Source organism: Prunus dulcis, chromosome 6 (assembly GCF_902201215.1).
Source record: "Prunus dulcis chromosome 6, ALMONDv2, whole genome shotgun sequence".
Taxonomy (NCBI): domain Eukaryota; kingdom Viridiplantae; phylum Streptophyta; class Magnoliopsida; order Rosales; family Rosaceae; genus Prunus; species Prunus dulcis.
The window spans coordinates 10,562,808-10,582,020 of record NC_047655.1 but is presented as its reverse complement, the minus strand read 5'-3'; the positions used below and the strand labels follow the sequence as shown (position 1 = coordinate 10,582,020).

The 19,213-nt window shown below is 39.9% G+C and overlaps 2 protein-coding genes and 1 long non-coding RNA gene across 3 annotated transcripts in view; 1 reads left to right on the top strand and 2 right to left on the bottom strand.

Moving 5' to 3' along the window:
• Positions 1–1,148: 1,148 nt before the first annotated feature.
• On the top strand, positions 1,149–7,655 carry LOC117630259 (mediator of RNA polymerase II transcription subunit 7b-like). Its single transcript, XM_034363006.1, has 4 exons — positions 1,149–1,231; positions 1,583–1,652; positions 2,346–2,512; positions 7,560–7,655. Exons 1-4 carry the CDS (start codon positions 1,229–1,231, stop codon positions 7,653–7,655), a joined length of 336 nt encoding a protein of 111 aa, XP_034218897.1. The 5' UTR covers positions 1,149–1,228.
• Positions 7,656–14,742: 7,087 nt separating this feature from the next.
• LOC117632023 lies at positions 14,743–17,169 on the bottom strand. The gene is made up of 3 exons (XR_004586419.1): positions 16,884–17,169; positions 16,351–16,410; positions 14,743–15,427 (listed from the first exon to the last, which is right to left on the bottom strand). It is a non-coding gene; the product is annotated as an uncharacterized LOC117632023 (long non-coding RNA).
• Positions 17,170–17,484: 315 nt separating this feature from the next.
• The window catches only part of LOC117630258 (sentrin-specific protease 2-like), a 2,521-nt gene continuing 792 nt past the window's right edge, over positions 17,485–19,213 (bottom strand). The window contains exon 3 of the mRNA XM_034363004.1: positions 17,485–17,557. Within this exon, the coding sequence (XP_034218895.1) occupies positions 17,485–17,557 (73 nt within the window). The remainder of the gene's footprint in view (positions 17,558–19,213) is intronic.

Below are 19,213 nucleotides of genomic sequence, written 5' to 3'. Positions count from 1 at the left end.
TACCTATATCAGTTTTTCAGAAATTGGGTTCTCTCTCAACTCTCTTGGCTCCATCTCTCTCTTCAGCCCGTCTCTCTGTCTCTCAGCTCTCTCCCTCGTGTAACTCTCTCTCTCTCTCTCCGACACAATTGTCTTTCTCCCTCAGCAGGGGCTGTTCATCCAAGCTTAACTCCACAGTTGACATCCACGAGGTACTGTTCATCTTCCTTTTCTTTGAAATTTGGGGTTTTTGTGAATTTGGTTTATGGTGTATGGATTTGTAAGAAATTGATTTAGGGGTTTCTTCGAAATTGGTTTAGGGGTTGCTCAGAAACTGGTTTAGGGTTTATGGATTTCTATGAAATTGGTTTAGGGGTTTCTCTAGGGTTGAGGGTTTATGGGTTTCTATGAACTAGGTAATAACTCACACCCACTCTCACTCGTTCGCAGGCACTCTTCACAAAAATCAAACTCTTCATTTTGTCACAAAACGTTTGGGCTTCGTTCACCTTTGTCTGGGTAAGTCCCAACTATCTATATTTTTTGATGAGATTTTAAGCTCTAGGCTTTGTGATTTCTACAAGAATTAATTCCACAATATTCTGATTTAATTGTTCAAATCAAAGCAAAGGAAGGGACGTTGTTTATGGATGGGTAATTGTCAAAAACGACTTCTGGAATCTACATGCTTATAATCAAATTTTGCATATGGATTTATGGGATGGTTTTGGGTTCCCTGTAATCTTTTGAGAATGTTTTGTTTATGGCATTTTTAAATGGGCTTGATTTTTGGTTTGGTAGAATGCATTTGATTGTGGTTTGGGTGATAGAGTGGTGGAGATGCAGATGGAGGTGTGGGTACTTTGTCTCTGTTAAAAGGAAATTGCAGGTTTATGGTTTGGTTTAAACAATTGTGTGGCTGTGTGTTCGCTTTAGGTGTCAGTGTCGTGATGCAAAGGAGACTGTGTTTCTAGGTTTAAATTCAGTGTTTCTATGTACATAATTGGGTGATTTCTTAATATTTCTATTAGGTTATTTCAGTTTGTTTTCTGTTTGATTTGGAGAGCTGCGCTTGGCATGATTGTTTTCTTTAAACTTGGTTGATTTAGGTTTGGCCAGAAGGTGCTGGCAATGGCTACAGCGACATATCCACCACCACCACTGTATTATAAGCTCTACAAAGATTACTTGCAAGATCCCAAATCAGCTCCGGAGCCGCCCTCTCCGATTTAAGGGACATGCATTTGTTATGGTGACAATTACACTATGAGCTTTTCTCATTCTTTGCATTCTTCCTGTCAAAATTTATATAAACTGTGTAATTTGATTTCTGAAAATTGCTTTTGTCACTAATGACTAGATGCTAGAAGTTTTTGTGAAAAGTAAAGTTTGTTGAATTTACTGTTTGAAGAATGCCATCTCTCCTTTATAGCAGTTGCTTTAGCCAAGAATGTCATATATGACCTTTAAAGTTGTTGGCTTTGAATGTTGAGTTTGGAAAATATGTGTAATTCTATAATCTACTGTGTTGATGTTATCAATGTATGATTTCTTTGTTTTCCTTGTAATCTCTTCTTAATTAGTTTTATCTTATTTTATATAGACTGATGACATTCTTCCGAGCTTGGAAGATCAGGGAGTGCATCAACTGTATCCAAAAGGCCCAAACATTGGTATGCCTCCCTCCGTTCTAGTTTTAATTATTTGTATTGTCATGTGAAATTACTGCTTTTGAAATTTAGGAATTAATGTGAACTTTTTCTTGCTTCAAGCACTGTTGCAATCATCATCTATTGCAGTTTCTTCTTAGCATTGGTTGAATTATCTTATTATTATTTATCATTTTTATAAACTAGTTAACTATAATTTTCTTTGGAAAGATGTTAGCAAAAGAGAGATTTTCTTTGCTAAGTTAGAACACGGTTACTAGACTGAGAAATGTTCTCTTCGTTACAGTTATCTACAACTTTCTTGGTTACAGTTACTCCACATTTCTGATTGATTGCCATAGTTTTCTAGGCTATGGCATATATCCAATCCATACTAGAAAATGTTGTCATGCATGATAGATCCGACATTACGACTAAAATATGATCCCTTAATGAGCCTTCTTTAGTGCAATACAAATGTCCTCTCTAGAAAGGTGAAGAGTGTTAGGGGGTATGTATCATCTGGTTTGCAGAGCATGATTTTATTGATAATAACTAACAAGAAACAAATAAGAACTACATGTGCACATGCGTGTATGTCTGTTTATTCTAGTGTCTTCTTTACATATATATATATATATTGTGCATATGCATGTGTTTGTTTTTCGCCTCTAAAATGTTTTATGCTTCTTTGACAAAAATTGTGATCCTTCTTAGATTTTAAGAAGGAACTGAGGTCACTTAACAGAGAATTGCAGCTGCACATTTTGGAGCTGGCTGATATTCTTGTAGAGAGACCATCACAGTACGCGAGGAGAGTGGAAGATATATCTCTTATCTTCAAGAACTTGCATCATCTTCTCAACTCATTGCGTCCCCATCAAGTAAGATAGTTTTGGGTCTTAGAATGTTGTATTGAGTTGAGTCCGTAGACACGTAGTGGGCTCGATTCGGAGTTGTAACGAAGAAGTTACGATCAAAACATCGACAATGGCAAAACCGTAAATATTTCGAAGTTGTTTTTTTAAAACCAGATTTTCTCTCTCTCTCTCTCTCTCTCTCTCTCTCTCTCTCCTGCGAAAAAACCCAGAAAATCCCTCCCCCTCCCTTGCGACGACAGCGACTTCTCGTCGTCGCCACCGCCACCACACGCAGCCACTTGGGGTGGCACCGGTCCCGTTGGAACCACCACACTCCATACTTTCCATTCCACCCCAGCGCCGCCTCGATCCGCCACCGTGGTCGCTGGAATCAGCCACGAAAGGCAGCGGTTTGGACAGATTTTACAAAACTTTCGACCCTTCGTTCTCTCTCATTTCTCCACCAAATTGGACGAGTAAGGTATGGTTTTCTACCTATTTTTCATGCTCTAGCTGATGGTTGGGTAGGATTTCGTTAATTTTGAGCGTAGATTAACTGATTTCCAACTTAGGTTTTGGCCGGTTTTGGGTCTCCGATTCCGGCCACTTCCGGTCAGTTTTTGGGGTAAGCCCAAGAACAAAAGTGGCTCCAAATATGGTGTTATACCTAGGGTAGAAGTCTTGGCCCGAGATGTTGAGATTTTCCGGCGAACCTTTATCGCTTTGGACACCCACACGCTGCCCGCGCGTGTGGCAGCGCGTGGGTACTGTAGCATAGGGGCATTATTGTCCCAATGCGATCTCCTAGTTGTCACGAGCGCGTAGGATTTCGCGGATTTCAATTCGGACGTCGTTTGACTATCGAACGGACGATCGCATATTGAGCGTTATCCGGGTTCGATAGGGTGGGACCGTCGGATGGTCCCAAATTTAATATATGTTAATCTAGGTAATTCTAGGATTGTGTAGGAATTCACGGATTGTGAATCGGAGCCCCGGATGTTCCGATTTAATAATTTAAAGTTTATGTTTTATATTAACCGTTAGATCGTGTGATCGTGAGCGATCCGACCGTCCGATCTGAACCAAACTTGCAAGACAAGTGTCCTATACCTTATAAAACCCATAGGAACTTTCGGATTAGAGTTTGGAGGTCGTGGTCCCCGTGGGCCCGTTTGACCAGGGTTAGGGTAGTTTGACCCTTGGTTGACCGTGAGTCTCCCGGAGTAATCTCACCTTCCCAGAGGGATTATCTGGTGCTAGACTATTGTTGGGGTTTACGCAATATTAGAATATTTGTTTATATAATTAAAATTATATATGTTTGTACAAGGGTACAAAAGAGTCTACAATGTCAGTTTGGAGTGTTATACGCACTACCTTAAGTACCTCCCCGGATTTTGGATTCACTACAAGCACCACCAAGTGAAAGTCAGGTCTCACGTGGCGTAGGTTATCCGGCGTTGAGACAGACCCCATACGTGGCGTTGGTTGTACCGGCGTATGAGGGGGATATTGTGATATTGTGTTGAGGTCGCACGTGGCGTAGGTTATCCGGCGTGTCGACAGGCCCCATACGTGGCGTTGGTTGTACCGGCGTATGGGGAGATTTATGATATAATGTTGAGGTCCCACGTGGCGTAGGTTATCCGGCGTTGGGACAGGCCCCATACGTGGCGCTGGTTGTACCGGCGTATGGGGAGTTATGTGATATGATGTGTAGGTCTCACGTGGCGTAGGTTATCCGGCGTTGAGACAGACCCCATACGTGGCGTTGATTGTACAGGCGTATGGGGAGATATGTGATAGTATGACATGGTCGCACGTGGCGTAGGTTATCCGGCGTGTCGACAGACCCCATACGTGGCGTTGGTTGTACCGGCGTATGGGGAGATTATGTGGAATACAGAGAAATGAAATGAGGTATCGCCTAAGTGTGGAATTAGGTTTTACAAGAGAACTACGTGTGGCTTGATCCCTCAAGGAGGGTACGTAGGCAGCCTAAGGTTATTAGGTGCAGCCGCAGACTAAATATTAGTCATAATTTGTATTCGAATTGTTTGGTAGTTGGTTGAGAATTAATGGAAGGCCGAAGGCCATTTGTGTGAATTGCATGAAATTATATTGTGCATGCTGCCAGTTGAGAATATAAATTGTGTTTTTATGCAGGTATAAATTTTGGGAAATGTCCAATTTATAGGGGAGACTCTGCCGAAATTTCGGAAGAAAGTCTCGGTCTTTAGTAAGTGGGCCCGGCATCGGGGTGATGTCAGGAATTCCAAAGGGTTCGTCTCGGGTTTTGGGAAAATTCGGGGCGGGTCCTTTCAGTTGGTATCAGAGCTCTAGGTTCAATTTCCTATGGACCCTGCACCTTATGTGCATCCTTAAGTTGTGGGGATCAAAATGGGTTCCGTCTCGGAATGGCACCTTGCGACGTTGAGTCCGCATGGGCGGGAGGATAGGGTGTTGATCAACCTGCTTATAGGGATCCTCCATTGCCTGAACATGTTGCTAATTTTCGACTGTATGCCTTGAGCAACGAGTCGAAGATACTAAGAGCACAACCTTTCTCTAGAACGAACAACTCCCCGACATTGGATCAAGGGATCCAAGGTCTGAGAGGTGGCGTTAGTATAATCGAAATCACAAGTGTGGAAGAGATCATGACAGCCTTAATTCTCTTTCAGAAAGAGGCTCGTGTGTGGTGGGAATACTGTGGTCAAATCCAAGGATGAGACCCAGATGGATTTGGTAATCCTCCCTGTGGAAATGGAGAGAGTGCTTCGGGGTCTCCTCTCGTGTGAGCACGTTTGAGTAGAGATCTTTCATCGGAATCAGAAATGGATCATGGTCGAGAGAGATCGATGATGATTACAATTCGGTAAAAATGATCCTTTCTGACCTTCCTTTCAAAGCATCGTGTTGGCAATGCTGCCTATCGATTCTGAAGAAAGAAGGAAAATATCAACAAGTCAAAGAACGTGGATCCTCTTTTAGTAGGACAACTAGAAGAGAATCAAATCACAAATGGAAGCGTCTAGCTTTCCAAGGAAGAGCTGGGGGTCCCGAATGGTAAATGCGGGCCCAATGCTCATAACCCTTTGAGTGACAGGTCGGAAATTTCGGGGACGAAATTTTTATAAGGGGGGTAGTCTGTAACACCCCGACCCCAAATTTCCCCAAATTTAACCCTTATTTAATTATTTAATTATTTAATTATTTAAGGGTATTTTAGTCATATTTTTAACCGGAGAGAGTTTGGGACCGTGACTTGTATTTTTGGATAGGTCGTACTGAGACGAGTCCGTAGACACGTAGTGGGCCCAATTCGGAGTTGGAACGAAGAAGTTACGAGCAAAACAAGTTCAGTGGCAAAATCATAAATATTTCGAAGTTGTTTTTTTAAAACCAGATTTCTCTCTCTCTCTCTCCTGCGAAAAAAAACCCAGAAAATCCCTCCCCCCCTTTGCGACGACAGCGACTTCTCGTCGTCGCCACCGCCACCACACGCCGCCAGTTGGGGCGGCACCGGTCCCGTTGGAACCACCACACTCCCTACTTTACATTCCACCCCAGCGCCGCCTCTATCCGCCACCGTGGTCGCCGGAATCAGCCACGAAAGGCAGCGGTTTAGACAGATTTTTACAAAACTTTCGACCCTTTGTTCTCCCTCATTTCTCCACCAAATTGGACGCGTAAAGTATGTTTTTCTACCTATTTTCCATGCTCTAGCTGATGGTTGGGTAGGATTTCGTTAATTTTGAGTGTAGATTAACTGATTTCCAACATAGGTTTTGGCCGGTTTTGGGTATCCGATTCCGGCCACTTCCAGTCAGTTTTTAGGGTAATCCCAAGAACAAAAGGGACTCCAAATAGGGTGTTATACCTAGGGTAGAAGTCTTGGCCCGAGATGTTGAGATTTTCCGGCGAACCTTTATCGCTTTGGACACCCACACGCTGCCCGCGCGCGTGGCAGCGCGTGGGAACTGTAGCATAGGGGCATTATTGTCCCAATGCGATCTCCTAGTTGTCACGAGTGCGTAGGATTTCTCGGATCTCAGTTCGGACGTCGTTTGACTATCGAACGGACGATCGCATATTGAGCGTTATCCGGGTTCGATAGGGTGGGACCGTCGGATGGTCCCAAATTTAATATATGTTAATCTGGGTAATTCTAGGATCGTGTTGGAATTCACGGATTGTGAATCGGAGCCCCGGATGTTCCAATTTAATAATTTAAAGTTTATATTTTATATTAACCGTTAGATCGTGCGATCGTGAGCGATCCGACCGTCCGATCTGAACCAAACTTGCAGGACAAGTGTCCTATACCCTATAGAACCCATAGGGACTTTCGGATCGGAGTTTGGAGGTCGTGGTCCCCGTGGGCCCGTTTGACCAGGGTTAGGGTAGTTTGACCCTTGGTTGACCGTGAGTCTCCCGGAGTAATCTCACCTTCCCAGGGGGATTATCTAGTGTTAGACTATTGTTGGGGTTTACGCAATATTAGAATATTTGTTTATATAATTAAAATTATATATGTTTGTACAACGGTACAAAAGAGTCTAGAATGTCAGTTTGGAGTGCTATACGCACTACCTTGAGTACCTCCCCGGATTTTGGATTCACTACAAGCACCACCAAGTGAAAGTCAGGTCTCACGTGGCGTAGGTTATCCGGCGTTGAGACAGGCCCCATACGTGGCGTTGGTTGTACCGGCGTATGAGGAGATATTGTAGTATTGTGTTGAGGTCGCACGTGGCGTAGGTTATCCGGCTTGTCGACAGGCCCCATACGTGGCGTTGGTTGTACCGGCGTATGGGGAGATTTGTGATATGATGTTGAGGTCCCACGTGGCGTAGGTTATCCGGCGTTGGGACAGGCCCCATATGTATAGGGGAGACTCTGTCAAAATTTCGTAGGTTATCCAATTTATAGGGGAGACTCTGTCGAAATTTCGGCAGAAAGTCTCGGTCTTTAGTAAGTGGGCCCGGCATCGGGGGATGTCCGGAATTCCAAAAGATTCGTCTCGGATTTTGGGAAAATTCGGGGCGGGTCCTTTCACATACAGGCTAGGGCAACGTTAATTCACATTCTAGAACTTCAGATACAACGTCGTAAACAAGCTGTGGAGGATATAAAGAGCTATGCTTTCAACAATTACTGAAAATATTTGTGGTATGAGGCTAAAATGTTTTGCTTTGTTTTCCAAAACAGTTGAAAGAAAATTTCTTTGTCCTTCATCATTTAAGTGAATCGCTTATATAGCATTTTATTTAGAGTAAAAGTACTTGAATCTGCTAGGCTATTATTTTGGTGCATTGTAGAAGTTGTTGTAGAAAAACTCCCCTGTTCTTGTATGTGAGGCATTGAAATGTTGATTTTTAGTTTCTTTCAACTTTGAATTATGAGGTTAAAAGTAAACAGCGGTGTGTGCATGGTCAGTGTAAGAGTTCGAAGATGCATATAAATTCCTTAAATCTACTGGTACTGTGACTGTGTAATCAATCTTCCATGTGGATTGGATGTTACGTAATTGCTTGCGACTATTTGCTTCACTTTCTTATTTAGGAGGAGAGAAGAATCACAGAGACTTCTCAAGGAGTCTATTAATTGGAACGTTGGAGGACACCGGCGCATCTTTTGTGCTAAAGTAAGGGCGTGTGCTCATGTTTGTTCTGCCGCCGATTGAAGCCTCTTGGACAGTTGCATCTTAATACCTTCATCATGCTTCATGTATTAGAAAAATTATAGGTTCAATTGTCATTGTAATCAGAGTAAATGCAATTTGATAGCATGCATGATAGTGTTCTCTCTTGCTCTGCTGCTCTAAAATTCTTATCTACCGATTGGCAAAGAAGAAAACATAGTTTCAACAAAGTCAATAGATCATTACAAGAACCCTAGAATACACTAGCGGAACTAGGACAAAGGCTACAGTGGGCTGTGGCCTAGGGAGGTTTTGGGGATAAACCAAAATCAAACCTATATATTTGCCTCATTTGAAATGCAGAGCAATAGGCTCCTTAAATACACAATTTTGCGGAGCAAAATGTGCTTTTAGAAATAAAAAATGCTCGTTTGAATACAATAGTGGGGTAATATGCTCTTTGAATACAATGATATAATACTAGGCTCTTGATAAGTGCTGAGTTTGTTTTGTTTTGTTTTTTTTGAAAAAAGTATGTGAGCTTAATTATGAATTTGAATGCAATAATTTTGAACAATTGATTTATAATAGAAAAACGATATGCATACATTATGAACAACGACTCTTTGATCATAGGATATTGGTATTGCTAGCAGCTAGTTATTAGTATTTGTGTCCAAGAAAACCCCATTTGTAACACCCCGACCCCAAATTTAACCCTTATTTAAATTATTTATTTATTAAGGGCATGTTGGTCATATTCTTAACCGGAGGGAGTTTGGGGTAGTGACTGGCATTTTTGGATAGGTCGTACTGAGACAAGTTCATAGACACGTAGTGGGCTCGAATCGGAGTTGTAACGAGAGAGATATGGTCAAAAGAAACCCAGTGGCACAACCGTAAATATTTTGAAATGGGATTTTTTTATAAAAATCAGATTTTCTCTCTCTCTCTCTCTCTCCCTGCGCAGAAACAACCCCCCTGTTACTGTTCACTGCGGTGGTTTTTGGGCCACCACCGTCGCATCCGGCCACCGCTGGGGGTGGCACCGGTCCCAAAAGAACCGTGCCATCTTCCTCTTCCCATCCCGACCAATCTCAGCCACTGGAACCACCTGTGCTCGCCGAAAAATGCGAAAATCCGACTGGTTTTAACCCAAATTTCAAGGAGCTCGTTCTCTCTCATTTCTTCTCCAAATTTGACGAGTAAGGTATGGTTTTCCACCTATTTTCCATGCTCTAGCTGATGGTTGGATAGGATTTCGTTAATTTTGAGCCTAGGATAGTTGATCTTCGATTTGAAATTATGCCGATTTTGGGAGTTTGTTTTCGGCCACTTCCGGTCACTTTTTGGGGTAGGACCAAGAACAAAAGTGACTCTAAATAGGGTGTTATACCTAGGGTAGAAGTCTTGGCCCGAGATGTTGAGATTTTCCGGCGAAACTTGATCGCTTTGGACACCCACACGCTGCCCGCGCGTGTGGCACCGCGTGGGCACTGTAGCAGAGGGGTATTATTGTCCCAATGCGATCTCCTGGTTGTCACGAGTGCGTAGGGTTTCGCGGATCTCAATTCGGACATCGTTTGACTATCGAACGGATATCGCCTATTGCGCGTTATCCGGGTTCGATAGGTTGGGACCGTTAGATGGTCTCGAATATAATATATGTTAATCTAGGTATTTCTAGGATCATGGAGGAATTCACGGATTGTGAATCGTAGCCCCGGATGTTCCGATTTAATAATTTAAAGTTTATATTTTATATTAACTGTTAGATCGTGCGATCGTGAGCGATCCGACCGTCCGATCTGAACCAAACTTGCAGGACAAGTGTCCTATACCTTATAGAACCCATAGGAACTTTCGGATCGGTGTTTGGAGGTCGTGGTCCCCGTGGGCCCGTTTGACCAGGGTTAGGGTAGTTTGACCCTTGGTTGACCGTGAGTCTCCCGAAGTAATCTCACCTTCCCAGGGGGATTATCGGGTGCTAGACTATTGTTGGGATTTACGCAATATTAGAATTAAAATATAATTATATGGTTGTACAAGGGTACAACAGAGTCTAGAATGTCAGTTGGAGTGCTATATGCACTACCTCAAGTACCTCCCCGGATTTTGGATTCACTACGAGTACCATCAAGTGAAAGTTAGGTCCCACGTGGCGTAGGTTATCCGGCGTGCGGACAAACCCCATACGTGGCGTTGGTTGTACCGGCGTATGGGGAGATTTGTGATATGATGTTCAGGTCTCACGTGGCGTAGGTTATCCGGCGTTGAGACAGGCCCCATACGTGGCGTTGGTTGTACCGGCGTATGGGGAGATTGTGAGATACTGTGTTGAGGTCGCACGTGGCGTAGGTTATCCGGCGTGTCGACAGACCCCATACGTGGCGTTGGTTGTACCGGCGTATGGGGAGATATGTGATAGTATGGCATGGTCGCACGTGGCGTAGGTTATCCGGCGTGTTGACAGACCCCATACGTGGCGTTGGTTGTACCGGCGTATGGGGAGATTATGTGAAATACGGAGAAATGAAATGAGGTATCGTCTAAGTGTGGAATTAGGTTTTTACAAGAGAACTACGTGTGGCTTGATCCCTCTAGGAGGGTACGTAGGCAGCCTAAGGTTATTAGGTGCAGCCGCAGACTAATGTTAGTCATAGTCGTTATTTGAATGTATTGCCCGCCTTATTCGAGGCATGAATTGTTTTGTTAGTGTGTCTGGTAGTTTGTTGAAATGTTGAAAGGCCGAAGGCCATTTGTGTGAATTGCATGAATTGATATTGTGCATGCTGCCAGTTGGGAATATAAATTGTGTTTTTATGCAGGTATAAATTTTGGGAAATGTCCAATTTATAGAGGAGACTCTGTCGAAATTTCGGCAGAAAGTCTCGGTCTTTAGTAAGTGGGCCCGGCATCGGGGGATGTCAGGAATTCCAAAGGATTCGTCTCGGATTTTGGGAAAATTCGGGGCTGGTCCTTTCACCATTGTGAGCACAACTTTGACAGAGTGGTTATAGAGATAAGAGGTGCTAAGAAATTACATTGCACCATCTTATTATAGTTACAGCTAACCTTAACTGGCTTACTAAACAGTTGTAACTGATAAAAGAGTTATAACCAGCACTATTTATTTGAATATGACAATTTTCTAACTGGCTTTGAGCCGTTGAATTAGTAGGTCAGTTGTAAATAGCTGGGGTTTTGTTTATGCTCTGTATTTTTTGTTTATTTTTCGCTTAATATCCTATAATAGGTTGTTGATAAGTGTTGATTGTTTATTGCTTGTTATTGTCTAGATTGCAATGAACTCAAATTATTTTTATAATATTGGCGTGCAGGGAAATATGGTTTCTCCAATTAAGTTGATGATTGCAGAGGAAGAAAAGTTCCAGGAAAAAGCATTGTCCCTATATACTTCAGACAAGTTCCTACATATAACTGAACCTTCCTACCATTTCTGCAGCATAGGCACCTTCTTAACAGGAAAGGTAATTATTCTTCCTGTTATTGTTGTTTAAAAGTGTTGATAACGTCAAACTGGAGACTGAATGTACCTTTATTTGTTTTTGCGCAGTCTGCAGTTCTAGAGACCAGCCTTGGCATGTGCCGTTCCCATCTCCACCTCTGACTCCCAATCACGATCCCACTTCATCTGGAAGTGAGGCTGAGAGCAATGATCCACTTGACAAAATCTATGCCGTCAAGCACGACCTCCAATATTTGTCTAAGGCAACAGATTGGTGGGAGAGCAAATGTGATATTCATGGCCAAGTTATGGGAAACTTGGCCAACAAGTTGAACAAAGCATATGCTGGAGAAGTGAAGCAAACTCTAAAAGAGTTAGAGTCCCTCAAGTTAAAATTGGAAAAGACAAAGAAATATGTTATCAAAAAATTCACAAAATCTGAAGAATATAACCATGACATAGTTGAATGTTTCAACAACGGCTTCGAAATGTTCCAAGATTATGCTTCGGTCATCTCACCAGACTACAATTGGAGAGAAATTGATGTAGCTGGTGTCTGGCAGGTGCTGAATATGGGTGGAGAGGGAATGGCTCATCATATATAGCCTCATGCATGCAGCGAGGAGGAAGGCCAAAGACATGGATCTTTTGATGGACCTCTAGTAAGGGTGAGTGCTGGTTCGGTTCATGCAGTGCTGGGTGATGCGATGTCAAAGTGTTGCCTTCCTTTTCCCTTCGCGGGATAGTATTGTTAGGGTTTGGTGGCGATTTATTTTGCATGTCTAAATTGTAGTCTGTAATGGATGTGTGTGTATTGTATGTAGATTGACTTAATATTGCTGTCCTATTGCATTCGTATTGTACTAATATTGCCTTTGTATTGCATTCATATTGTATGCATATTGCCACCCTATTGCATTATATTGTGATACTATTGCTGCTGTATTGCCGTTATATTGCCCAAATATTGCCTCTCTAGTGTATGTATATTGGCCTAATATTGCCATTATATTGTATGTATATTGACTACGACTCATCAATGGGTTTACGGTTTAGGCCCTACTTCATTCAAAAAGAAGACGACGACGAGAAAGAAACAACGTGCCTTTCAAAAACAGGCAGTCAGGTGCATTATAATTGCACCGTAAGACATTGTAAGAAATTATTTTAAAAAATAATAACAACTAAAAAATAATTTACCAAAAAAGGAAGGTATGAATAAATATGCAAATGCTTCGTGATGGGTTGAAGAAAAGGATGATTACATTTGGTGGTTTGATTATGTTTGGTGATACGATATGTTCTTCATCTTAATCTTCTTCATATATGTACTTGTTGTATTATTAATTCACACAAATTCATCTCGTAATCATCCAACTATTAAAGCTAAGTAAATGAAATGAAACAAAAGAAGAAGCCCAAAATAAACAGAAACAGCAATTTCTAGCACCCTTTTATCGCCTCTCTATCACTAGTGTATCACCAACCTATCACCAGTTTATTGCGTTTTAGGCAGAAACAAATTATGCACTTCCTCTGTTTTTTTTTTTGACATATGTCCATTGTTTGACCTCCATTTTCCTGTAAGGAAAACAAAGAACACATGAATTTAATTTGGAATGGATAGATAGCTTTCCATTAAACCTTTTGACAAAAAAAAAAGTAAACAGCAGAGCTTCTCCTAGCAAGCAAAGGCAGGATTGAGGTGATGACCATTAGTTCAAACATTATGTGATCTAATAGGGATAACTAATTTTGGGAACAAGTAATGAATCTTCAAAACGATAAAGAACAACTAGTAAACTAATTTATGCATTTTAACTTTGCACGGGTCATAGCGCTGAACATGATATTTGGTAACCATCTCTATACTTAGGGGTCACAGTGCTCAACATGATATTTGGTAACCATCTCTATACTTTACAGTTATGAAATTGACATGTACATTTCTTTTCCCCAAACCAAAGGTTTTTAAAAATTCCACAAAGTTTATGTATAATACTTGACTGTATGCAAACTCAAAGAATTCGATTAATGTATGAATAACAAATAATTCTTCATATATGCAAAAGTCAACCACATGACTCGAAATTAGAAATTCTCACTGCACACAAATCCACCATTACTACATACAAATAAACATCCACAATTCCATAAGGCAAAAGGCAAGTTCTAAGGGATACACAAGAAAAGAAAGAAAAAAAATATTTCCAAGAACAGCCAATGAGAAATAATGTTACAGACCAAAAGCAAACAAGGCAAAGTTAAACCACCCTTCTTAAGACAAAAAGCACCAGACAATTTCTATTTATTGAATCAGCTCACAAAAAATGGTCGATGTGTATCACTTCAGGTCTCTCTTTGTCTAGATCAATTCATTAATTTGCCATTGCACTTCTGATATCTAGGAAAATCCATTGGCTCAAAATGGTCTCCAACGCCAGTGTATGACTTGCACATCAATGTCTGCGCAAACCAACTAAAACACATTGTGTAACTGTTAACCTCAAATTTGTTCTTCATAGGGAAACGAGTTGGGTGTGGCTTTTCTTCTCCTTGTACAACTTGAAAAGAAAAAGAGAAAGAAACATAAATTGTCAAGACAAAACTGCAACAAATTATAATTTGATCAAATACTCACCGTCGGGAAACAATATGCTTTCAATGAATAAATAACATATTAATTTCAACCAACACTACTGCACAACTCATCTCAAAAACATGATTGAGATTTGACAAACATACAGGTAGAACATCCAATCCATTAAAACACTCACATGCAAAAAGCGAACCTAAATTATACGCCAATTCAAGCTACAAAAACCCAACTTGTTGAGCACCAGTCAACAAGTTTTATAGGCAAATTGAAATCAAGTAGAAATTACTTCAGCAGGAACACCTTCATTTTTTTCAACCAAAGATGCTAGCTTCCTTTCAATATCAAAAAGCACATTCAATTAGTCCCAAGATGTGGGACATAGATACCTAGTCTTTTAGATTACAAAAACAGAGTTCCTTTTCTCCAAACAAAAATATCTTAAAACAAATGAAAGAAGAAAATGAAGTAACAATTTCACAGCAATCTTTTAAAGAAACAATGAGATTGACAACGATTATGGTTCCAAAACAATACCAGGCATTAAATTATCTGCATATGTATTAAATTTCCTTTGTCTTAAAAACATACATACACACACATTACATGAAAACATCATTAAAATCTTGTCCAAATTATTTAATTGGATACATAAACATTCCCCAATCTGTTCAGCAGACAAGATCGGATGGGAAAGAAATTTAGTGCGAGTTTCTCATGCAGCTCCTTTGTAAAGGTAAAATCCCTTTTATCTACTGACATGCTAAATCCTTCTTGGAAATTCGCAGTGCTGCCATTAATGTAAGAGCTAAAACTGGATTTGCTACCTCTGAGATGTGCATCCAACCACCCTTGTACTAAATTAACAAAAACATTAGATGGAAACTGATAAACCCTTTTGCTATAACGTCTAACTTCCATAATCCATCCAATGAACCATAGAAAATTTTCGACATAAATGTTAGGCCTTATAAAAAACTACTAAATGGTAGGCCATTTTGCTATCATGTCTAACTTCCATAATCCATCAATGAATCAAGGCAAGTATATATCACCCTACAAAAAATACTGAATTCAATTATACAAGACTTAAGACATACCACCACTAGACAAACCTTCTTGTATGCGTCCCTCAAACATACCACGACTATGGAAATTTGGATTGCATGTAATTTTGCTTCCCATATTCTATTCAATCTTTCAAGCCTTCAGATAGAACATAACCTGCATAGTGCAGATGAAATCATAATTTGAAACAAAACTAATATACTAGAAATAAGAACCAGATTAGGGGGGAGAAACAGGATAATGACAACTAAATCTTTTAGAGGCAAAAAGCTTAACTGCCTATGATTCACCAATGACCAGAACAGGGTATTTCTTTCCTTTTCGGGACAAAATCTAGCAATAACCAAGTGTGGGGGAGTGCATGTTAAGAAGTAGCAATACTATTAGAATAAATTTTGACTATTCGGAGTTGCAGTCGTATTTTCCCAGTGTTACCAAGCAATTGTGGGAAAGGCCAAAAGAAAAAGGGTGATGCATACAAACTATCACTATTCAACATACCATTAGACCACTAAATGACACATCTCTTGCGAGTGTGGACCAGCATCTGTCAAATGAAAGAAAAATTAAATCTGCAATTGTTGGCAGGCAAAGACCTCCAGTATTTTACTGTGAACTAATGGCCTCATGGTGAACTTGATTGCATGTAGCACAACCTCACACTAATATATTCTTTTACTTCAATTTTTCTTCTAACACTCACAGATTTATTAATGAAATGTAGTTACAGGAAGGATGAATGAGATGTCCATCTAAAATCCTGTTAACGTTCTCAATCCCAAACAAAAAAATTAAGCCAAAACCAAACTAACTATTTGGATGACACACAAGGATTGCGTTAAGAGGCCAACAGTCTTCAAGACTCTTAATTCCCTGATCCCCATCATGATGAAAAAAAGAGAGAAGAGGGAAGGAGGAGGAGGGACCATACATTTGGATACCAATACTCAAAAATTTACTTTCTTACATATAATTTACATCAAGTTAAATTCCATCCATATGATTGCATACCAAAAAATTGAGCTTTACCCATTACATGTGAATGCTACATCGATAACATCTGTACTCTATGATCATACCTGAATTGCACAAAGATAAGCTTGGCTCTGAATACATGTCTTTACAGGTCCCCAAATGCCCTGAAAATAGCTACCAACATAAACTTATCTTTACAGGGACAACTGGACGCATTATTCCTTCTCCAAATGCCCCAGAATTAGCTCTACACAGAAACTCCCTCCAAACTACATTGACAGATTAAAGAATTAACTCCCCACAGAAACTCCCTCCAAATTACATTGTAGAAATAGTTCACACTCTATGCAAAACATTATAAACGCATAATGTTATACATGCACTAAATACCAGAAACCTTGATTTCTGTTCTTTTTCTATTGAAAAATAAAATAAAAACAACAATCGTGTTTTCAATTGCTTCAAATTCCAAACATGTACAGTTTAACCTATCGTGAATAGTCAACGGTTGCACTTGGCGAGAAGATTATAGTTTCAGTCTTTCATTTTTACTTCTTGATGTTGTCGCTATTTCTATGCCATAAGGTCCCTCTAATCCAAATAACAGAAGTGGGAAAATAGCGAATTGGAAGCTTACCAAAGAAGTGCTTTGAGTCGTTTCACCTAAAGCATGTCTTTTGCTCGAGCTCGAGGTCTGTATCGCCATTGAAATAGCTCCCTCTCTCACTGGTTAGGGTTTGTGGATTTGTTGTTTTAAGTCAAAAGGGGGTGGATTTGGGGGCCTTGCACGATTCCATTATAGGGAAATAGCTCAAAATGTCACCCTTTTAATTGGATTTGGGTAGAGAAGAAAACAGAGAGGAAGAGGAAGAACTGGGTTTTGAAGGCAAAGCTGTGGGTTTTGTAGGTTGTTCTTGATCTTCTTCTTCGTGAGAAGAGGCGTGGTGAGAGAGAGAGAGAGAGAGAGAGAGAGAGAGAGAGAGAATCTGTGAGATAGAGTTGAGAGAGAGCTGAGAGAGAAACCAAAAACTGACCAAAAGTGTTATATGGTCAATAAATGGGCAATAAGTATGTATTTATAGGTGATAATTGCAAAAAAATTGGGGAGGGGTGGTATTTTCAGTTAAAATTATTAAAATGGTGGCATTTTGAGCTATTTCCCATTAAAAAATGGGTTCACAAATGTCATATAGGCAGATAACAGATTTTCTGACGATCTCGCTAACGGAGGGGGCAAATTATAGGTTTTCGGCGACGTTGAGTATGTACTCATAAATGTCCCCAAAATCGGGTATGGACTCGCAAATGACCCTATAGGTTGAGGAGTTTACTGTAATTTACCCTTTCTTATTATATATTAGTATAATAATATATAGTATAATAATATTATACTATTTGATCGTGGTGTTGATAAGAACCCACCAATAATTGCCTTTACTTTTCTCATATATATAGTGATTCTATGACGGTTTCACTTCCTATATTTTTAGTCGTGGTTTTATCCTCATATTTATTTTATTTACTGTATAGTGTAGGTTCATTACCCATACAATTTATTTATTGTATGGTGTATGTTTATTATCCATACGACATAATTTATTTGCTGTATGGTGTAGGTTTATTACTCATACGACAATATTTATTTCAAAGTGTGGTGCGGTCCACGTTACTGTCTTTATTTTTTATTATTTAAAAGTATGGAGTAGAATTAGTGTCTGTATCAGCACGTTTACTTTATCGCACATTTACTTTTACTTAAAGTATGATGTGGAATTAACCCTCATACTTTATGAATTTACTGTATTGCACATTTACTTTCATTTAAAGTATGATGCGGGATTAATGTTCATACAGCAAGCAATTTACCTTACCGCACATTTAATTTTATTTAAGGTATGGTGCGAGATTAACGTCCATACAGCAAGCAATTTAGTTTACCACACATTTAATTTTATTTAAGGTATGGTGCGGGATTATCATCTATACCAACAATTTATTTACCAGCAATTTATTTTATGGATTAATTGTGCGGTATGATGAGTTTTTACAGTATACAGATCAGGATTAGAAGTTCCTTGATCCTCATCATACAACTACATCAGGACTTAAAGATCCTTGATGATGATATTGATATGAGAGCTGGCAGTCTCTCCGGTACTATACTTGTAAACAAGAGATCGGACTTGAAGATTCTTGATCCTTGACATGTAAATAAGGACCTAGAGTTCCTTGATGATGTAACAGTACCGTATTGGTTAAAAGTGCCGTACACATGAATAATAACTGTACTGGCAAATGTACTGTACACATGAATAGATACGTATTCATGACTTGATGAATAGTACTATACATGAATAGTGACGTATACATAAATATTAACCATTTTGGGTAAACCGTCACTATATACAAAAAGGAACCTGCAGTTCCTTAAACTCATGGATGAGCAATTAAATGAGATGCCAGAAGTTCCTCAAAATATGGACAATTATGTAAGGGCTTGAAGTCCCGAAATATGTACAGAAAATTGTAAAAATGTCCATACCATGAGAATATGTGATTTTGGCCCGAAGTTCAAAATCTAACAGTATTGAGAACCTAAAGTTCCAACAATTAAATGGACAACCCTTGAGGTATTATTGCAAATTGTGGTACACCACATATTTCTTTGGCATAAGAAAATGATGAATTTAATAAAGTTCGATTTTGTTATAATCGACACCTCAAGGAAGAAATATATTTTGTGAATTCGGTTGTTAAGAATACACCGTGAAATGGATAATATCAGTATAAAAATCAAATGATGAATTGAGGCTCCCCACATATTTTGTTATATCTGGGCCGGAAGCCCATGGATCCAAATATATGAGAGATCCTAAAACTTGAAGTTGTGGGTATATAGTAGTTAATGCTCTTCACTACTATATTGTGATATTAGCGTGGCTTTTACTCAATTCATATTTCATGTCC

Excerpts from the sequence above, each read along its gene's own strand:
- LOC117630259 (XM_034363006.1), top strand. Across the intron at positions 1,653-2,345 it reads TCCAAAAGGCCCAAACATTG|ATTTTAAGAAGGAACTGAGG; the intron begins GTATGCCTCCCT and ends GATCCTTCTTAG. Across the intron at positions 2,513-7,559 it reads ACTCATTGCGTCCCCATCAA|GCTAGGGCAACGTTAATTCA; the intron begins GTAAGATAGTTT and ends TTTCACATACAG.